Raw genomic sequence first — 21,044 nt, forward strand, 5'->3', positions numbered from 1 at the left:
AAAATTTGGTTGGACCTGTGAGTCAAAGGGAATGCAAACGTGCCTGCTCTGAAAACAGGTTTCCTTTAACTGCACAGCACCGCATTCCACAGTCCAAACCTCCAGGCTGACTGGCGCTGCCACGCTTCACCTGGCTTTGATTGGAGGCCACCTCATCAAGCAGAAAGAGACAGACTGCTGTCTGTGCTCTTGCATCTTCGCCTTTCTTGCTAAGATAATCCTCACATTTATGATGAGTCAAAAAAGGCTTAAGGATGCTTCACTCCTTGACATTGTGAGTGGGGGAAAACAGCCCCAAGGAAAGGCAGAGGAAATGTGTAGGTTTGTGCATGAAAGGAGGGGAAATGATTTGCAGTGCCCTAAGACTAGAGTAAAACATTCAAAACTTTAGAAGCAGAAGGAATAGGTGAATGAGAGTACAGTGAAAATATTTTTCTCCTGTTCCATAGAGGACATAGTAGCACAAGGAGATTTCATTTAGTTTGAATGAGGAGGTCTCACCAGTTCACAGAGACAGTGCACAGCTGGATTCTGGCTCTCCCCTCCTGATCTCCTGCAGACCAGGATGGGAGAGGTCTCCCAGTTCATCACAGCAGCTGTTTCTTCTTTGCTCCGACATCTTGACCCATTGAGCCCTGCAGTATGTGGCTGTGGTAACAACAGCTTAAAGGGCACAACCAACCGCCCTGTGCATGAGCTTCTGAACTGCAGCACTGTCCTCTACACACTATGTTCCCATTGCACTTCAAGGTAACACTAGCCCATGGGCTTCCCATGGCTCTGATCTTCAGTTCCATCTTCATACTTAATTTAAAGGGACAGGAATAGCAGGCAGAAATGACAGATGTAAATCTCTCTGCACCTGCATGAAACACGAGATTCCATCTCCTAAGTGCTGAAAGTAGATCTTGATGTAGTACATGAACTAGTTCAGCAAGAGCTGCAGTCTCAGATCTCAAATCCAACTCAATTGCTACAGGCAATTCAAGGCAGAGACTGAGGCTGCAGTATAGCTTTTATTCTCTGGCCCTAAACATTGTAATGGAAACACAATTTCTTGAAATGTTCTGTGTTGATACAAATGTTGTTACCACCTCAACTGTGTGGGAAAAGCTACTGACAAAGTCCTTATTTCATCTTTCAAAGTATCTTTTAAAATGAGCACAGGGACCTATAACATGCCCTCCTTTTGCAAAGACCATGATGCACAAAAGCAAGCCTGATATTGCAATACTGCAAGCTTGGTAGTGACAGAAGTGCTATTTCCAGCATTTCCTGAGACTTGCTTTGTTTTTCTAGGATTTAGGCCACTTTACCAGGGCAGGTTACTGTATCAGAGGGAAACTGTCACCGGTAGGTTTTATCATTAGGAGAAAAGACACAAAACAATGTTTGTTATCTCTTCCTTCCTTCCAGAGAGGACTTAATGTCTCAAATACAGTCCTTAAGTTTAGTTGGTTTGAGCGGGTGTTGTGGTTTTGTGATTGTTGTTGTCGGCATTCCACATCAGAACATCATGTAATACAGTGGGAGTTAAAGAGTTAATGTTCTGGTTCCGTGGACTGCCTTTTTTGGGCATTTTGGGTTCTCGGACGGGGGGGAGGAGCAGCATTCCCGGAGGATCTGACGGGCAGAGGAGGAGAGGTGGAGCTGCTGGCAGCACACCAGCCTCTGCCCTGGGTTTGCCGCGGAGGAAAGCACGTGCTTCCCCTGCAGTCTGCTAGCGTAAGAACTCGTATTTGGACACTCTTTTCTCTTTTATTTTGTTTGATTTTGTTGGATTTAGTAAATTACCGTTCCTCCTCAGATCGTTGCCTTTTTTTTTTTTTTTTTTTTTTTTTTTTTTTTTTTTTTTTTTTTGTTAGACCCATCTGCTATCTCCCTACACTTCCCCCTTTCCCCCTGTCCCAGAGCGCACGGACTGCAACATGCCCTGCCTCATTAGTCACTCTCCGTGGCCGGCCGCGCCGCGCTGTTAGAAGGTAGGGTAGTTTTTTGTTTGTTTGTTTTTGTTTTTGTTTTTTTGTCTGTTTGTTTTTTCTCTCTCTTTTGTCTCCCTGTGGGTTGGGTGTTTTTTTGTTTTTTTTTTCCCCCCTGTCATGGACTCAGATCTAGAGATAACTCCGTGACAGCGAGTGTTCCCACTGGTGAGATACAAAAGAAAAATCTCAACCTAAAGACCGAATCCCTCCAAACTTCCTCAAAGAGATGGAAAATTATTAGGCAGAACAAGTACAAGAGTAGGTCATCGTTATGTTCCTTCCATCTCTTACTTCAGGCATAGCAACCAGTACTTCCTTCAGAAGTAAAGATTTCTGGAAGCAGTGAACATCTTCAATGTTTTCTAGTGTTGTAGAACTGATTGCCATATAGGAAACAGGTCATCCAATGCATGACACTTGGCTTTGAGGTTGTTTTCTAACCAAGCAAAGAGAAAATAATTCTTGTTTATTCTGTCAAAATAAAGAGTTCAAGATTTGATAAAGCTTGGAAGCAAAGTTACAAAATGACCAATGTATTATCAACAGCCTTAATGCCGCTCTTAGTGAGATTCTTTCAAGGCTGTGCTTGGGCAGCCAGGATGGTTTCTGTATGCATTTACTCTTGACAGCGGCCAATCCCTGTATTCAACTAGTTCTTTCCCCTTCTCACAACAGCATCAGTGAAAATGCAAATATGAGATTACAGGTCACAATATTCTCTTGCTTAGTCTGTTGTCATCTTCCAGTTAAATTTTGCTTTCATGTTAAATGCTTTCAGTTAAAATTGCTTTCACGTTCTAATTAAGCTGTGGCTTATTACAGTGCAGCAAGGAGGCTTCCTTTACACCTGGTGCTTCTAAATTTAGTCCCTTTTATCCACTTACAATACTTAAAAATTCTGTACTTTAGGAAAGAATAGTTGAGCATGTGGTATCCTAAGGTTACAGTGCTCTCAGCTCTGGCACTGTATAAAAGCTATGAGACATAAATTTAGCGAATGATAAATTTTAGGATGGAGAACCTCAAAACATGCAAAGTCCCTTTGAGTTTCCATGTGTATTCTCTGATCAAACAAGAATCCTAATGGCTTAAAACATGACTAAAACCACTATGACTATCTCTTATTTGTACATGTTGTGCTAGGCACCATTCACATGACAGTGGCCTATGGACAAAGTGCAACTAGGACAAAGAGTAGTGTGGCTTCCAGCTGTGGATTCCAGGGGGGCTTAGACGTGTCAGTTCTTCACCTCTCAGACTGAGATGTTTTAGCAGGTAGTGGTTTGGTGCTCTGGGAAACAACTCTTACAAGACAAAGATAACAGGATACTCAATGGAAGTAATCCAGCTGTTCACCAGCTGTAGGATGCTTAAGGTCATCGAACACTGCATTTACAAGGGAAATGCAATACCTTTAGGGTAATGAGTGTTCAGCTAGTGTTCAAGCATGGCCTGGAAAAGTACAACTTCTTGTTTCTGATCCTCCTAAAGTTGGTAGGCAGGCTACAGGTTGCAGTGGTTGCACAGCTGGATCAGACACTAGCCAGGAATTAGGGGCCTCAGTGAAATAAAGGTTAATGCCAGAACAAAATAAGCAGGAATGGGTACCTAGGAAAACAGAAGCAGAAAAGCTGGCTGGTAGAACCAGGAGGATACTAAGGAATATGTATTCTTTCGGGCAAATAGAGAACATTCTCCTGAGCAGCTGAAGTCCTGGGCTTCTCAGGATTCCTCTCAAGGACTGTTTTTGTGACAATGAGAATAAATAGGTCTTAATTATGATGAAGATAATGTGAAATTTGTGCTTTCCAAGAGACAAAAAGCTGTTCAGTAAATGGGAATGCAACACCACAGATGAGAAAAGCCTGGAAATAAGGGTGCACCATGAAAGGCTGACCTTAGCTGAGAATGCAAGATTGCAGCAAGCCACACAAACAACTGTGTCATAAGTATATGCCATATTTAATGTGATGGGTAAGGTAGCTGGAGTGCATTGTTTGACTAGTACAAGAGGTATTACAGCTGCAGTACATCAGAGATTTCTTCAGCATCATCAAATATTTTCCAGCTGAATCTACTACCCACACAGAGTAGTAAACCACACCCAAAGACACTGAGCAACCATATGCTTAACCACATAGTAATTGTGCACTTTGAACACATGCTGCATTCAAACTTTGCACAGCAAAGTTATTCTAGGGCTCTCCACTCACAAAAAACACACTAATCTCACCAGTGCTATGAAGCCTGGAAACTTTTCCACATGCCTTTACAATCCAGATTATGTGCATTCTCCTCTGCTCTGCCAGCACAATTCAGTCAATGCCTTACAACAATTTCATGTCAAAAAGAGGATTAACTGAAAGTCAAAGAAGAGATTTCTCTCTTCAGTTTTCTTAAAGATGGATAAATATTGTCTGTGCATTAAAGATAGTTTTCAGCAGCTGTGTGAAGTACACAGTTCCTTACACCTATCAGAAACCAGATAGCATCTCTCCCATCCTGACTGTTTAAATTTAGCTTCTTGGCCCCTTCCCTTATCTTCCCCATCACTACTCCTTGTGCCTCAATTCATGTCTCTTCTCATTTGAAATCACAACACAGAACTACAATTATTATGGGTAAGAAAATATTGTAGTAGGAATTACTGTCGAAATATATGTTTGTTTCAGATGATGCCAATGTAGCCCTGAAAAAGAGCTGAGGCTCAGCCCTAGAAAACTGCATGCAGGTATCAGCAGTCCTATCACTGCCTGAACCAAATCCGATGCTCTGTATGGAAATGTGGACAGAAGGGAGCAGTGCTATTTTTCTTGCTTTGGGCTCTGAAAATGCCAGCTAGAAGCCAACTCCACAAAATGTCAACATGTAAGTTCTTTGACTGCCAGATGGGAGATATTCAGGGTAGAAATTATTTCATCTCACATGCACCAGCCTCCAAATCACTCAGAGGTTGTTCAGATGCACTCAAGGTTGAATGTAAACATTAGCACTTTATTTTGTACTCTGTCCCAGACAGGATTTCTTCCTGTTCTCAGTCCTTCCGTCAGCTCATGTACATGAATGGTTTTGAAAGCTTTGCACACTGTGATTTTGCAACTCTGACCAACCTGGAGAAATGCATTTCCTGTAATTCTAGCAGAAGAACAGAGCTTCTAGCTGACTTGTAATGGTACATGTCTTGGGAAGGGACATCCCTATGCACAGGAGCAACAAGCAATCTCAGCCAAATTGGTAAAAGGGACATGGGCTGTAAGGACCAAACAGGGATATGCAGCAATTCACTTACACACTTAATGGCTTCTCTCATAGAATAGAATCATAGAATCATAGAATCACTCAGGTTGGAAAAGACTTTAAAGATCATTGAGTCCAACCGTGACCTAACCATACTACCCTAACTAACCACCCTCCGCTAAATCATGTCCCTGAGCACTACATCCAAATGGTTTTTAAACACATCCAGGGATGGTGACTCAACCACCTCCTCAGGGAGCCTATTTCAGAGCTTAACAATGCTTTCTGTAAAGAAGTGTTTCCTGATATCCAACCTAAACTTACCCTGGAGCAACTTGAGGCCATTTCCCCTCGTCCTGTCACCTGTCAGCAGTGAGAAGAGACCAACCCCGCTCTTGCTGTAAGCACCTTTCAAATATTGGAAGAGAGTAATAAGGTCTCCCCTTAGCCTCCTTTTCCCCAGATTAAACAGCTTCAGTTCCCTCAGCCTCTCCTCATAGGGCATATTCTCCAAGCCCTTCACAAGCCTTGTGCCCTTCTTTGGACCTGATCCAGCACCTCAATGTCCTTTCTGAGGTGCCCAAAACTGAACACAGTACTCAAGGTGAGGCCTCACCAATCCTGAGTACAGGGGCAGGATGACTTCCCTAGTCCTGCTCACCACACCATTCCTGATACAAGCCAGGATGCCGTTGGCCTTCTTGGCCACCTGGGCACACTGCTGGCTCATAGTCAGCTGACTGTCCAACAGTACACCAAGGTCCCTTTCCATCAGGCAGCTTTCCAGCCACTCCTCCCCAAGCCTGTAGGGTTGCCTAGAGTTGTGACCAAAATGCAGGACCCTATTGAAACTCATACAGTTTGCCTCAGCCCATCGATCTCGTCTATCCAGGTCTCTCTGTAGTGCCCTTCTCCCCTCAGGCAGATCAACACTCCCTCCCAACTTGGTGTTGTCTGCAAACTTACTGAGGGTGCACTCAATCCCCTCATCAAGATCATTAATAAAGATGTTAAATAGGAGTGGCCCAGTACCAAGCCCTGGGGGACACCACTTGTGACTGTCCGCCAACTGGATTTAACTCCACTGTCCACAACTCATTGGGCCCAGCCATCCAGCCAGTGTTTGACCCAGTGGAGTGTATGCCCATCCAAACCATGGGCAGCCAGCTTCTCCAAGAGAATGCTGTGGGGTACAGTGTCAAAGGCCTTACTGAAGTCCAGGTAGACCACATTGACAGCCTTACCCTCATCCACTAAGTGGGTCACATTGTCATGGAATGAAATCAGGTTTGTCAGACAGGATCTACCATTCATTAAACCACGCTGACTGGGCCTGATCTCCTGGTTGACCTTTAACTGGTCCATGATGGCTCCCAAGATTATCCATTTCATAACCTTCTTGGGCACCAAGGTGAGACTGATAGGTCTGTAGCTACCAGGATCATCTTTCCAGCCCTTTTTGAAGATGGGCATCACATTTGCCAGTCTCCAGTCCGCTGGGACATCCCCAGTTAGTCAGGACTGCTGAAGAATGATGGAGAGTGACTTGGCAACCACATCCGCCAACTCCCTCAGCACTCCAGGGTGCAGTCCATATGGCCCCATGGACTTGTGAGCATCCAGCTTTCGGAGCAGGTCCAAAACCATCTCATCGTGGATCATGCAGGGCTTGTTCTGTTCCCCATCCCAATCTACCAGTGCAGGGGACTGTGTTCTCAGGGAGTAAAAAGTCTTACTATTAAAGACTGAGGCAAAGAAGGCATTAAGTACCTCAGCCTTATTCTGATCCTTGGTCACCAAGTCACCCTCGATATCCAACAAGGGATGGAGATTCTCCCTAGCCCTCTTCTTGCTGTTGATGTATTTATAAAAATATTTATTGTTTTCCTTTACCTTAGTGGCCAAGTTCAGTTCTAGCTGGGCTTTGGCTTTTCTAATTTTCTCCCTGCACAGCTTCACTACATACCTGTAATCATAAGTAGCTTGCCTACTCTTCCAGAGACCATAAACTTTCCTTTTGTTCTTGAGTTCCAGAAAAAGTCTCTGTTCAGCCAGTCTGGCCTCTTTGCCTGTCAGCTTGTCTTCCGTGACTTGGGGATGGTTAGCTCCTGCACCTTTAAAATTACTTCTTTAAAGTATTGCCAGCCTTCCTGGGTTCCCACGCTCTCCAAAACTACCTCCCAAGGGACCCTCTCAACCACAGTCCTAAAGAGGTTAAAGTCTGCCCTCTGGAAGTCCAAGGTGGCAGTTCTGCTGACTCCCCTCTGTGGTTCAGCAAGGATCGAGAAATCTAGCATCTCATGATCACTTTGCCCCAGACGGCCTCCAACCTTTACATCCCCCACAAGACCTTCTCTGTTAACAAACAGCAGGTCCAGGATTTTGCTTCCCCTTGTTGGCTCCTTCACGAGCTGTGTCATGAAGTTATCTCCTACACACTCTAGGAACCTCTGGGACTGTTCCCCATCTGCTGTATTATAAATCCAGCAGATGTCTGGGAAGTTGAAGTCCCCCATAAGAACAAGGGGGAGTGACCTTGAGACCTCACCCAACTGTCTATAAAGTGTCTTGTCCACCTCTTCATCCTGGTTGGGTGGTCTGTAGCGGACTCCCACAATAATATCAGTCTTATTAGCCTTCGCTTTTATTCTGACCCATAAGCTTTCCACCCCATCATCATCATCATTAATTTCCATACATTCACATTCTTTCTTAACATAGAGGGCTACACCACTGCCTTTCCTGCCTTTCCTATTTCTTTTGAAAAGTTGGTAGCCATCTATCACAGCACTCCGGCTGTGCGACTCATTCCACCACATTTCCGTGATGGTGACCATATCATAGCTTTCCCACCACACACTGGCCTCCAGCTCCTCCTGTTTATTACCCATGCTGTGTGCACTAGTGTAAAGGCACCTGAGCTGGGCCTCCTTCTGAGTGGCAGTAGCCCTAAGACCCTCATGACCATACTCAGGTGTTTCCACAGCCACGAACCTCACACCAATCCTCGTGTTCTTCATACAAAAGGGTGAGTCATCCTCCTCCTTCACCAAGACACAAGACTGTGGGATCTTACTAGCACATCCCTCTCCTACAAGCACTGGAATGTTACATACAGGCTCCGTTCTAGTGACTCCAGTTACGCCCCCTCTCCCCCCTCCCCCCTTCGTATCTAGTTTAAAGCTCTATGAATGAACCTTCCCAACTCCCATCTTAAGACCCCTTTCCACTGGTGGGAGAAGCTACTCCTATCAGTTGCCTGTGCTTGAGAGAGAGAATATAGTGGTTACACACCACATGCCACCCTGTAGTTTTACCTGCGTGACCATGAAGAGGATATGAGGAAGTGGGATGGAAAATCCACCAACCCTAGAGGCATGGGCATGTGAACTGCAAGGAATAAAGCTGAAAAGGGGGGTTCTTCCAGGAAAATGTCTGCTCCAGTTTCTAGTAGGCAGACTCCCAGATAAAGAAGATGGTTTGATCCTATTTCTGAAGTGAGATCCCAAAAGCTAACTATACTGGAGGCCGAAGTGAGCCTAACTGGAAATGAGTATCAAAAGCCCACTGTGACCAAACCAGAAGTTCTGTGCAACCATGGTATAGATTACCTCAGGAGAGGGTACTTTAAGGACCTAAAAGGGTACTGGTGGGCTTTTGGTATAGCTGTATTGGAGATGTAAGACATTGAGCAACTGTCTATCTTGCCTGGTCTCTCCAAGGACTCTCCCCTTCACCCATCATGCAACTGGTACTATGTGGAGTAAGTGGGTCTCACTGTCATATATCAGCCTTGAACAGGAAAACCCCAGACACCCCGGAGTCTTAGGAGTGATAATGGGCTAGCCTGAAGGCAAGGATTTTGGAATATCACCAGAGGAGGTGACATGCACTGAAGAGGCTTCACTCTGTAACAAACTATGAGAAAATGAAAAGCAATATGCCCTGTTCACTGATGGGTCCTGTCACATCTTGGGAAAGTAATGATGGCACATGGTAGGGGATGGGGCAGAGCCAGGCCTGGTGGCCTGCACTGGGGACCAGGTGATTCCACACCATGTAGCATGTGGAAGGTCGTAAAGCTGTGGGAGTTGGCCAGGGGTGGCTGCTGCTCAGGGTCTGCTGGGCATCAGTCAGAGGATGGGGTGTTGGTCAGTGATCAGGCATTACTTTTGTGTACATTTATTCATTTATATACATACATGATGGCTGCTCTGAAAGTAATGCCTCCTATTTTACCACAACATCAGAGGCAGATGTCTGTGGGATAGCAGTAGAGGTTGAACCTTCTCACCAATATCCTGTTACATGTTGTTGCCATGTGATAGATGACAGCAGAGGGGCACTCTGACAAAATACCATCTTGACGTGGAAGTGCAGATGCAGAAAAGGTGGGGAATTAAATTCCTCCATGTGGAAAAAAATTGCACATTTATGGAGACCAATCAGTAGATGTGTGCATGTGAAGTGGTGGGTGGTGTGTTTCAGCAGTGGTGACAGTGACAGTGTGTCACCTCTGTTGGTGCAGATTTCGAGTTGCACAGCATGCAGGCTCTTGTTCATCACTAGCAAAAAAAGCATAGCTAATGATTGTGTCTGTGTTGAAAAAATATTATCTGCAGCTGAGAATTTGCTCTATCAAATATTGTTGTTGTGCTCTTTGTATCTGTTGTAATTTCCATGGAAATAAATAGGAAGCATTTCTTTTCCATCAACCTGCATATTTACTTATCATCACAGTTTTTTTCTATGTTCCTTTTCTGTCTTAGCATATAGTTTTTATCTCAACCCATGAATTTTGTTTTGTTTCCAGTTCTGTCATCCCACTACAGGGGGCAGTCAGCGAACAGCTGTGTGGTGCTGAGCTGCTGCTGGTTTAAACCACAACAAATGGCTTCATGATCAAGTCCAACCAGGTTCAAAGGATGATAGCCAGCAGGTGCAGATAGACATCAGTGTGCTGTTTTTGTTGGCTAGCTCTTTCACCTATGCAGATTGGTCTGTTCCATCAAGAGTTGTCCCAGTTCTCTCATTAAAGTTTTTTTCCAACAGTCCTTCTTCCATGTGAGGACACTGTCTCATAAAATTCCTTTCAGTTAAGCACCAATTTCCTTGTGTTTATCATGTAAAAACAATAAAAATTTCATCACATGCACAGTGGCAATACTAGTATGGTCAAATAAGACACAGGCGGATAGTGATAATGTGGAAGGACACTAAACATAGGAAACAGCTGACAGAATAATAGTGGCAGCTTCTGCTGTATTTTGAAGGTTTGTAAGAATCTTGTTACTTGTCTCTAAAATCTCATTCCCTCCCAGATATGGGAATGCGTATCTTTAGTTCCCATATCTGAATAGCTTGAGCTATAAACAGAAGTAAAGCCTGGTTGATCTAAAAAACTACTCTCTGCTTAGTGTGGGGAAGGAGACAAGTGGTGGCTGCTGGTTGGTGTAGCAGAGGTAATGCAGCGCTAGGAGTGTTTGGAAAGGCAATTTGTCAGACTGGACTGGTCATCCAACACCTTTTTTCAGGAGGAAGGAGCAGAACTACACAACGTGTTCATACAGGGGAGCAGCCCAGAACTCCACTGCACCAGAACTTGTACAGCTTTTGCTCCTCATCCTTCTGTCCTGGTTTCAGCTGATTTTCTTCATAATGTCATGCTTTGGCTTTAGGAGAAAAACTGTTGATAACATGCTGAAGTTTTAGTTGTTGCTGCACTGCACAAAGCCAATGATGTTTCAGCTTCTTGAACCGTCCTGTCAGTGGGGGAGAGCTAGGGGGGCACAAGGAGCTGAGAGGGAACAGAACCAGGACAACTGACCCAAACTGGGCAACGCATGACACTGTGTGAAAAAGCTATAAAACTGAGCTGGCTGAGGGGGCTGCTGCTGCTCGGGGACTGACTGAGCAGTCAGATCCGAGCTTTTAACATGCGCCCACAGGCCACGCTTTCCACATCTCCCATCATCTTTGCTGCTTTCTTCTGGGCTTTATCCAGCCAGCTTACATTTTTCTTGGAGTGTAGAGTCCAAACAAGATAAAACATTCCAGTGGAGGCTTTATAATTTCCATGTAAAGTTGAAGGATTACTTCATGCCTCACAGACAACACTCCTATTTATACAACGGAAAATACTGGTTGTTTTTGTAACAGCACAAACCTGCTGGCCAGCACTCAGATTCAGATCCTCCAAAGCTTCTACATAGTTGTCTGTAAACTGCTCCATTGCCTGCCTTTGTCACTTAATCACTTCTAATGAAATCTCCCATCTTAAGCACATCTCTACTGAGCAGTTTCTTACCCTTTCAGCAGCATGATTCTGAATTCTGAGCTTGTTCTGTGCAGTACACAATGTTCTCTCCCAGCTTCATTTAAAGTTACCATTTGAATAAGTACTTTCAATGTCAACATGCCATTCATTACTGGAAATACTGACTTGAACGAAGCCTAGGGAAGTCCCTGCAGGATTTCTTTCAGTGCTGACTTCCCTTGACAAGGGGCCACTGAGAACCACTCTTCTGAATATGATTCTCCCAGCAGTTCTGCAGCATCTTTACAGTAATTTCACAAAGCCTTTCTTCTATTTAATTCGCTTTTCCACCAGCCAGCTTTCAAATTGCCTCTGCTGTTTTTACGACTTGACCTCCTGTAACAGAGCTGCCCTGCTGCACATGGGGTCTCTGCCCTGCCTGGAGGCTGCACAGATGTTCAGCCACAATCCTGCCATCTGAGAGGGTGCGTGCCTCATCCAATTACTTCTTGCTGATGATGGAAGTGCTAAAATGGCTGTGACCTTGCCAAGAAAGCCTGCTTCTGCCAGTGCTCACCTTCTGTGAGGTGATGCTTTGCCCTGCAGCTCCACACCATGGTGAGTGTGTGGTGGAAGCTATGTTGTGCTCCCACCCATCCCAGGGCTCAGCCACAACTCTGAATTAGGTGAATAGCTCCAGCCTACGCCATTCGGAGATATATCTGACAGGGCAACTGGTTGGGCACATATGACAGCTGGAGTGCTGCAAGAGAAGGACATGTCTGTCACTCAGGGAATATCCAAATGCAATAGTTAAATTAATAGACAGTGAAACCAATGCCTGAACCTTCCACATAGGTTAGCATATGGCTGAGTTAAGTGACTGTCCTCTACCTCATGCATGAGAGACATACAAGGATAACCAAAGGACATATGCATGATAACAATAAACACATATAAAAATGAGGCAGAAGCTTTGGGATCTTTGTTGGCTTCAGACTACAGAAGACCTAGTAGAGCAGCTTTCAACCAAAAATACAATGTTACATTTACTTCCTAGCCTCAGTATTGAAGTTAAAAAGAAAAAAGCCACCACTTCCTAACACTAGCATTTAGGTGTTTTGTGGCAGGCCAAGCTGGGGTAACTCTAGGCTCTGGCAGAGGTGGGATTAGAAACAGCTTCTGTAGCAGCATCCTGTAGGCAGAGGCTGAGCAGCTGCATTCTTGGATGGAAGCAGCTGGACAGGCGCCCCAGGGCACATGGAACGTGGGTAAGGCAGACCTCAAACAAACTGCAAGCAGCACTCCAGGCAAGGAGAGCTGAGGATGTTTCTGGATGTTCTGACATGGAGATGAGTTCATCCTTCCTTCCACTCACTTTCTGGCCACTTTCCCCCATATCACTACCTGTGAAAGCAAACTAACATCTCCCACTCCTCCCACTGGGCAGTTGTTTGTTTTTTTCTAGTTATTATTAGTTTATCCTCTGAAGTTTCTGCATGAATTAGCAGAATTAAATAACTTCTTCCCTCTGTTTCAGCTCCACTGCCTGGCTCAGACCCAGTGGGTAGGAGGCACAGAGTAAATGGAAGAGAAACGCCTTGGTAGGAAGAATATTCTAACTTATTTAAAATAAGGGAAAAAATACATAACTCCAGTCTTCACAGCAGCCAGACACTCCTGCTGTAAGCCAAGAGAATAGCTTGTCATCTTTTCTTCAAAACCATTTGCTCTCTCACCAAGCTGAGTTCAGACCAACTCTGAGATATAGAAATTCCTTTATGGATTTAGAGATTTAAGGTAGGGAAAAAAAAAAAAAAAAAAGGTACATAAAGGTACAAGCCACTATAACAAAGCTGAAAACAAAGTTTTGTGGTTCTTTTAGACAATTTTGGTGCTTCAGTGCCTGAAGAAGACACCCTTTATTTGAAAAGGTGGCTCTGATCCAGGCCCACATTCTATGCTTGAAAACAGAAGGAAACCCCCAAAGGGCATTTCAGAGGCACTAGGGAGTGAAACTGCCTTTGGTCAATCACAGGCAGAGACCACAGACACCTTCCCAGGACAATTTCATGTATTTTCTTGTTGAACAAGAAGCTCTGTAAAGCCTGGTAACAAGAGACATGAGGCATCTGTGGGGACACACATAAACTTAAGTCAGAGCCTTCACTTTGAGACTGAAAACTCTCTGACAGAAGGATTGAAATAGAGCAGAAATAAAACTCATTTTTCAATACAGCCCAGTGTAACAAGGCCCCTAGAAACCCTTATCATTCAAGCAGAGGTCCCAGCATTTTGCTGCATGTCAGAGGATCTGCATCTTTGGTGCCAGCTTTCCACCTACTCCGTGCAGCAGAAGGCCCTGAAAGGCCTGAGCAGAAAGCATCAGTTGAGGTCCCTCAGATGAAACATCTTCTGTACTTTCCAGTGAACCATGCCTTGCTGTTATCCAGTTGCCCCAAACTCACCTTCCAGTGCAGCCATGTTAATGTGTGATCCTACTAAAATATTTTATTCACAACATCTTGTTTCAGCAAAGCAGTTACGGATGTTTGCAAAAGACAGAAGTGAAGAAAAAAAAATTACAATTAAATCACTCAGACTAAAAATAACCCAGAAGGTTCTGTTTCATTCCCTTATGACTCTGAAACACAATCCTCTTCTGGCACGCTGGTACACAGCTTCTTTCTCCAAGCATACCTTATACCTTGCTGTATCTATTAAGGAGAGCCCTCCACAAGAAAGTCTGCATCTAAACATGCACTCATCAGAGAGCTTTGGGAAACTTTTGGCTCTGGCAGTCTGCTTCTCAGGCTATTTGAAAGGGGTTCAGACAGATTTAATCTTTCACTTTGAATCTCACAGTACTCCTTCCTTGTCCAGGAGACAGTTTGGCCATCTGTCTTCATTAAAATAAGGACTTCCTCACTCCCATAGCCATGCAAATACTCCTTTCTCAGATGGGTGGGAACTACTCTGACCAACTATTTAATACTTTGTTGCCTCAAGAAGTTCTCTGCTATTCCATCTAGTGGCTTACTGGTATGTTTAACTATGGCATGTATCCTAATACAGAATCTTGCAGTTTGTGCATTAACAAGAATCCCCTGTTGCACCCATCCAGATGAGACTAATATAGATTGACTATGGCTGGCATTTGGCTCATACCAAACACAGTGGCACTTAGGCGGGTACTCTCTAACATCCTTCTCTTGTAGGCACACTCAAGATCCACATTCTGCTGGTCTGCATGGATGGATCCCAGAGCTGTTGTTTTTCATGATTTATCTATCAAAAAACAGCCTACACTTCATCATTCTTGCTGAAGATGGATCTCTGTCCAGCAAAAAGAAATTATCAGTACTGTTTGATAAGATGTGCAGTGTGCATGCACATTCTAGCAGAAGGAATGCTCATACACTACCTGGGAGACATTACTGCCATTAGCACCCAAAGCAGTATTTCCTGATCCCCCCAGGTCTCTTGCTCCATGCCTTGTGGATAAGACAAAGCATCACTTCAGATCATCTTAGCTGGAGAATCACAGGGGAAAGCAATGTGCATAAGGCCTACAGTATTTCCTGATGGGGAAATCAGGATTCCTCAGTGTTCCTTCTCTTTTAGCTGTGTCCAGATTTGCTTTCAAACAATGGCTGTCACTCCTATAGTGGTTTCATAGTAAGTCAATATGAAGTCAGGCAGCCCCTTTGTGAGTCACTACATGAAAGCTGCTGCACATGTGGTCCAAAGAAAAGAACTGAAAGAATGTGTGAAGACTTGACAAGATTTTGAAATACTTTTTTATCATTCATCATAATAAGGAGACAGCCGGTTCCTGGGAGATATGTAAAATGATTAGAACCTCACAAGCCAAGAATTTTGCATCAGCTGTTACAGGTGGGTAATGGTAAGCAAAATACCTTTAACTTTTTGGAAGAGGCTAGAAGCCAACCAGGAGCATGGCTAGTTTCTAGGAACATAGCTACTAGCCTCCATGTTACCATGCTTAACCACCACCTCGATTGCAATGGGGACAAGGCACTTAACTCCTAATGATCTCCCCAACCTGCAAGGGATGTTGTCCATGAGCCACAGCACACTGTGCTTCAAAATGAAGGCAAGTGTTTAATGGTAATGTGCTTTCTAAAAAGTCCAGTGAGATGTCAGCGCATAGAGCTAAGGTAAATAAGGACTTGACAGACTTCTAGGACAAAGACGTCTGCAGCAAAACACATCAGTCCGTGATTGGACCATAAGGCTCGCTGACAGCCCATGGCTCTTTCTTGCCCCTACACTGAGCAAGAAAGAGGCTGATGGCTTTGGCTATGTTGTAAACACGGTGAACTCTTGCTGTCCTCTCCTCCCGTCATCTTGTCATTATTTCTGTTTCAGACATCTGGTTTTGCAGGTCACAAGTTTTGCAATGGTGATGTAAGCTCAGGACCAGAAAAGCAGGTAAGATGGTGTAAGCCAAAGTGGTACAAGTTTGACAAGTCTTGAATTGCTGATAAGACTGAGAGTTAAGAAGTCTGTTTCTCTATTAGCAAGACAGTGATTTAAAGACAGAAATATGGACTGATAACTCTATCTCTGATATCCCATTACACATGCTTTTCTTCTTCTGACTCCACAGGGAAACTGACTCTGACTTAGGCAACTTTCCAATTAACTTTTATGTTTTCCCTTGAAGATGCTTTAGTGATACTGGACATTCTATCAAACAACTCTAAATATATGTACATACATAGATACACATATCTTCAGCTGAAGGAAAAAGAAATAAAAGAATGTAGTAGAAATTACATTATTACAATGTTTTGTGTTCTAATTCATTCACGGCGGGGCTTCTACTTTACAGATACCTTTGAGTGGTCAGAATTAAGATGAAAGAGAGATAGAGACTAGATCTAGTTGTAATTAGTTCATATGGCGGCAGGGTCATTCATTCATTTCTGTAACACTCTGGGTGTAGCTACTATCAAAACTAACTTGAGAGATAACTCCCTGCAGCAGATGTCTGCTACTAGGGTGACACATCTACTGGACACATCTACTCCACTCACCGTTTGTGAAGGTGTTCACATAGTACCTGCGGCCCTGGGGAGACATATAGCTCTGCCAGCCTGGAGGAAGATGGCTGTTCAAGGTATCTTCTCCTGGCTGAGGAGTTGCCTTTCTGGGCTTCTGCTGAGAAAAAATGAAGAAAAAAAAGAAAGAAAAAACACAATCCTTTAAGTTGATATCTAGATAATGTAAAGTCTAACCAGACACATCTGGAAAAGGATCATATAGTTTAGTATTCCAGAGACTGAGCATTCCAAAGAGTTCCATACATTGCTCTCCTTATCTGTCCTGATCCCAGAACACGATTTATCCCCAAGATATCTTCCCTTGGAGCACTGGGATACAGAATATTCTTTGGGAGAGAAATGAAACCCCTCTGTATTTGATGCTCAACAAGCACTGGACCTGTCCAATAAAGGCATTTTCGTTAAACGATAAAGTGCAAAGCAGAAAGCAATCATCCATCTGAGAAAGAAAAATATGCATATACATTCACATGCATATACAGGCAGGTGAAAGCACTGGTCATAAAGGTTCTGTCCAAATTTAATCTACAGGGGCACCATCAGCTTTAGACATCGTCGAGAAGAGACTCTGCAGAGCCCTGTTGCCTACAAGGAGCAGCATGCTGAAGTACACCCATCAGTATACTGGTTATATACTGATAATGTATGTAATTATCAGTGCATAAATTACTGATCCAGATGTAATCTGCATCCACATCATGCGGATGCAGGATGATGTTTTTATATGGCTACTAACCTGATGGTCCAGCTCACTAGGAGTGATGCACATCATTAGGAAGAGCAGGGGATAAGCATCATGCTGCTGCACAGAACTGCTATGAAGGTTCATGTGCCACCTCAGCTGTACATCTCTTTATCAACTCAGTTGCAAGCCTCGGTGTGCTGGGGTTCAGGTTGCAAGGAAAAGAAAAAGGTGAAGCTGAAGGGCACAACATCGTAACACCTGGTGATATCACCTCTTCCAAGCAGCTCTGGTGGTTTCTTGCTAGCTAGGGAGTTACAGCAGCTGCTTGATGTGAGAACAGCAAAGAGGGCTTCATCCCTGTCTGGTCCCTTCAACCAGGGGTGCTGAATGACAACACCTGGGATACGTGGCCAGAGACTGTCAGTCACAGACTCACAGGGCTGCAGCTATGAGCCCAACAGCCTCCTGCTGGCTCACATCCAGAGAACATCACTGTTTTTTTTTCACTCCCTAAGGCAAACCAGGCACGTAATATACTGTTTTTAGGGGTTTTTGTTTGTTTGCCTTGCCTTAGAAGTAAAGGAGAACAAGGAAAAGCATGCAAAATTAAATTATTTATTCAACAGAAGCAAATCTCCATCCAGAAAATGCCTTCCGACATGGTGGAGAGGTAAGAAATGACTGCACTAAATTCAAAGGCAGCCACACTGAGGGAAGGCAGAGTTTCAGCATCTGCTACATATGATATTCAAACACAGAAAATGAATGGAGTTGTTAGGAAAAAAAACACTGTAATGTGCCCTTCTCTTAGAGATCTGCTGTCTGCATGAAATTCCAACTCTGTTCCGACACAGAACAAATGGGACATTTAGTGATTTTGGAGCCAAAAGTCTATTTTGCATTTCTTTTCAATTTGAGAAAACTCTGACTACAGTGGCCCTCGGGAGGCACTGAACTAAAGAATGATCTTGCATTTGTGTCTCATCAGGCATCTGGTAAAGGCAGATCACAGCCTGCAAGGCAGCCGTATAGACCCAAGGCCAGTGTGAGATAAGTATTATCTTGACGCTGCAGCACAGATTGCACTTGTGCTGATTCAGATTTTAGCTCCTCTCTTGGGCAGAGATAGAGCCTGGGAGACGCAGCTGACCCAATGTGAATTGGACAAGTCAGCAAGGGAGATACTAAGGGAGATACCAGGCCAGTTCAGCCTGGAGAAGACAGAGAGGGGATCTTACTAATGTGCACAAGTATCTTAGGGGAAGTATCAACAGGATGGGGCCAGGCTGTTTTCTGTGGTGCCCAGCAACAGGACAAGAGGCTCAAACTGAAAGCAGAGAGGCTCCATCTGCACATGAGAAACAAATTCTTCATTTTGAGGGTGGCAGAGCCCTCACACTGCCCAGAGGTGCATCTCCCCTGCAGATATTCAGACCTGCCTGGATGTGCTACTGGGCAATGTGCTCTGCATGACCCTGACTGATGCTGCGGGCTTACACTACGTGATCCCCAGTGGTCCCTTCCAACCTCAGCCATTCTGTGAGTGATTCTGAGACTCTATAGAGTGTATGACTCAAGTGTATGTTTTGCATGTGTGAGGCAAGCACAGCGCTTCACACAACTGATCAGTAGGGTCTTTGTTATCTGTTCCTGTTCCCTGTTCTACTGCTCTCTGAGGCTTAATGAAATCATGTACATGTGAGAAAGCAGACCATTTTATGGTTTATGTTGCTATTCAATATTTACTTTTTGCTGATCTCAGCTTAGGATGTTAGGATGCAAGGGAAACCTCTCTTACTCGTTAGCCTGCCCCAAGGCAAACATTCTCATTATTGTTTATGTTATAATATTGCCTAGAAATGTACAAAATGAAATTCCTGTCTTAGTGAAACTAGCACAACCATGCCTACTTTTCTGTGGCCAGGATCCCTCCTCATGTGCCACTGAAATACCTCTGTGTTTTATATAGCCCTCTGTGAAAGTGCCAAATCCTACTAATAAAAACACCAAAGTTCATGAATCTGACAGAAGGACCAGTACACCAGCTTCATCTCTGAGTTATCTGAGTTCCTCTCCACCACAATGGTTGCTGACAGCGGTGTCTTGTCTCACTTGGTAATGCCACTCCCCACACAGCTCCAGAAATCACATTCTTGTTTCCAATTCCTTACAGCCATGTCTTGGCACCACAAAAAGGACCTGCTCACACAGCCCCTGCTGTGCAAATCCAGCATCCACCATCATCTTCTGTTTGATTTTATTCTCAATCAGGACTGAAAATAGTTCACTGCAGGCTTCCAAAGGTGCCATGTCATTGGGAGCACATGCTGCTCACGCAGGTGATGCAGACCAGTGCCTGCGTCTGCGGCATCGACCATGTGAACCTTAGACAAAAAACGTTTTTGTGCCAGATGGCTTTGGCTACTCCTCATTTGTGTGCTCTCCCCTGCGACACCGAGGAGCTTCTCCATTTCTGTCTCTCTCAGCCCCCGCTTTCTACAGCCCCACCTAATGGAATGAAGCATGGGGAACTAAAAATGATTCTTCAACAACTGTGCACCATCAGTGCAGTTATCCCAGTCACTCTGTTGATGGCTAAGAGGAAGGCTGGCTGATTTCTGTCTACAGAAGTACCTCCTGAAGGGCTTTCCTTGCACTGTGCCCACACATAGTATTTATCCAAAGCACGGGTAGGTTTGTAAAGAAAGCCAAGATGGAAGGATGCTCAGAGGTTCGAGGTCAAGTAACATATGCAGGGAAGTTCAGATCAGAACAGAAAGCAAGTCAGTTCCAGACTATTTTTTTAACTACAAACCAGTTCTTCTCCAAACATTTTCCAAGGGACAGCACAGAGTAATGGAACAACTCTGGGGTGAGCTCGTGAAATCTCTCTACTACAGGATGAATGACCCGCATTACTGTTTAAAAAGCACACTGAAGAAAATTGAAATTCCACAGGGCAGGAGTCTACCAGCTTCTGAAGAATTTGGCAGCAGATTGGGATTCACAGCTCAGCCTTGAAGATAACGAAGTTACAACAGACTATCTCAGCTGTGCAAGATGACCCCATGAAGAGGAATTCAGGATAATCCCATCCTGGGTTCTGTTTCAGAAAATAAAAGTTACAGAATTGTATAAATTTACTGCACGCTTCCCACTTCTGTCCTTACACCTTCTTTGTCACCTTCTTTACACCCCCTGGAGCCGATATCACATCCATCCTTGCTCCTCCTTTTCCTTGATGAAGCCCAATAGTGTACCCATGTACCAAGGTCAAGACAAAGTTTGGTGCACTTTAGGGCCTCATGCTATCACTTCCATTCACACCATCAGCACCAGAAGCCTGCAAGGACAGATACCCACTGGTTTGCTTAATGAAAGCTCTGCAATTACTCCAACATCCTGAGTGACCTTTTCAGTTGCTTCCGATCTCCCTGGAAGGCTGCAGCAAAGGCAGAGGTCAGGTGCCACAGATGTGCTCTTAAATAAAAGCCAAGAGATGGAGAAAGACAACAGAGGGTGGACACCACTGTGACCACCATTTAGACTAGGGTGGAAAATGGTATGAAGAACAAAATTAAGCCAATGTTTTAGCTCAAACTTCTGTCAAAATGTATCACTTCAAAAAAGCACACAAACATTATGTTTTGCAGTTACCAGTTCTATTTTGGAGTTACTAAATATTTCTACCATTGCTTCTGATTCTGCAAATACAGAAGTGCTGAGAGCACAACAGTCGCTGTGAATGATGGTCGAGAGGACTGAACATAGGGAAAACCCCAGCGCTGCCAGAT

The 21,044-nt window shown here is 44.2% G+C and overlaps 1 protein-coding gene and 1 long non-coding RNA gene across 18 annotated transcripts in view; one reads left to right on the forward strand and one right to left on the reverse strand.

Moving 5' to 3' along the window:
- Positions 1–21,044, reverse strand: part of GAS7 (growth arrest specific 7) — a 111,358-nt gene that overhangs the window by 53,722 nt on the left and 36,592 nt on the right. For 7 of the 15 annotated variants that reach the window (XR_001469271.4, XM_040649936.2, XM_015295214.4 and 4 more), the window contains exon 2: positions 16,539–16,662. Coding sequence is in view for 14 of the 15 variants with exons in the window: in XM_040649936.2 (XP_040505870.1) it covers positions 16,539–16,662 (124 nt within the window). In the remaining variant the exon portion in view is untranslated. Of the gene's footprint in view, positions 1–16,538; positions 16,663–17,301; positions 17,573–21,044 lie in introns of those variants that run through there. The other 8 variants (XM_004946058.5, XM_015295213.4, XM_040649939.2 and 5 more) reach the window with 3 other exon arrangements.
- Positions 1,674–20,393, forward strand: LOC107054722. 3 transcript variants are annotated; one of them, XR_005840758.2, is made up of 5 exons: positions 1,674–1,725; positions 1,866–1,982; positions 14,694–15,372; positions 15,868–15,930; positions 17,097–20,393. It is a non-coding gene; the product is annotated as an uncharacterized LOC107054722 (long non-coding RNA). The 3 variants fall into 3 exon arrangements; XR_005840757.2 differs by having other exon boundaries at positions 14,694–15,930; XR_005840756.2 differs by lacking the exon at positions 17,097–20,393 and having other exon boundaries at positions 14,694–16,277.

Source organism: Gallus gallus, chromosome 18 (genome assembly GCF_016699485.2).
Source record: "Gallus gallus isolate bGalGal1 chromosome 18, bGalGal1.mat.broiler.GRCg7b, whole genome shotgun sequence".
In the NCBI taxonomy this organism is placed as follows: Eukaryota; Metazoa; Chordata; class Aves; order Galliformes; family Phasianidae; genus Gallus; species Gallus gallus.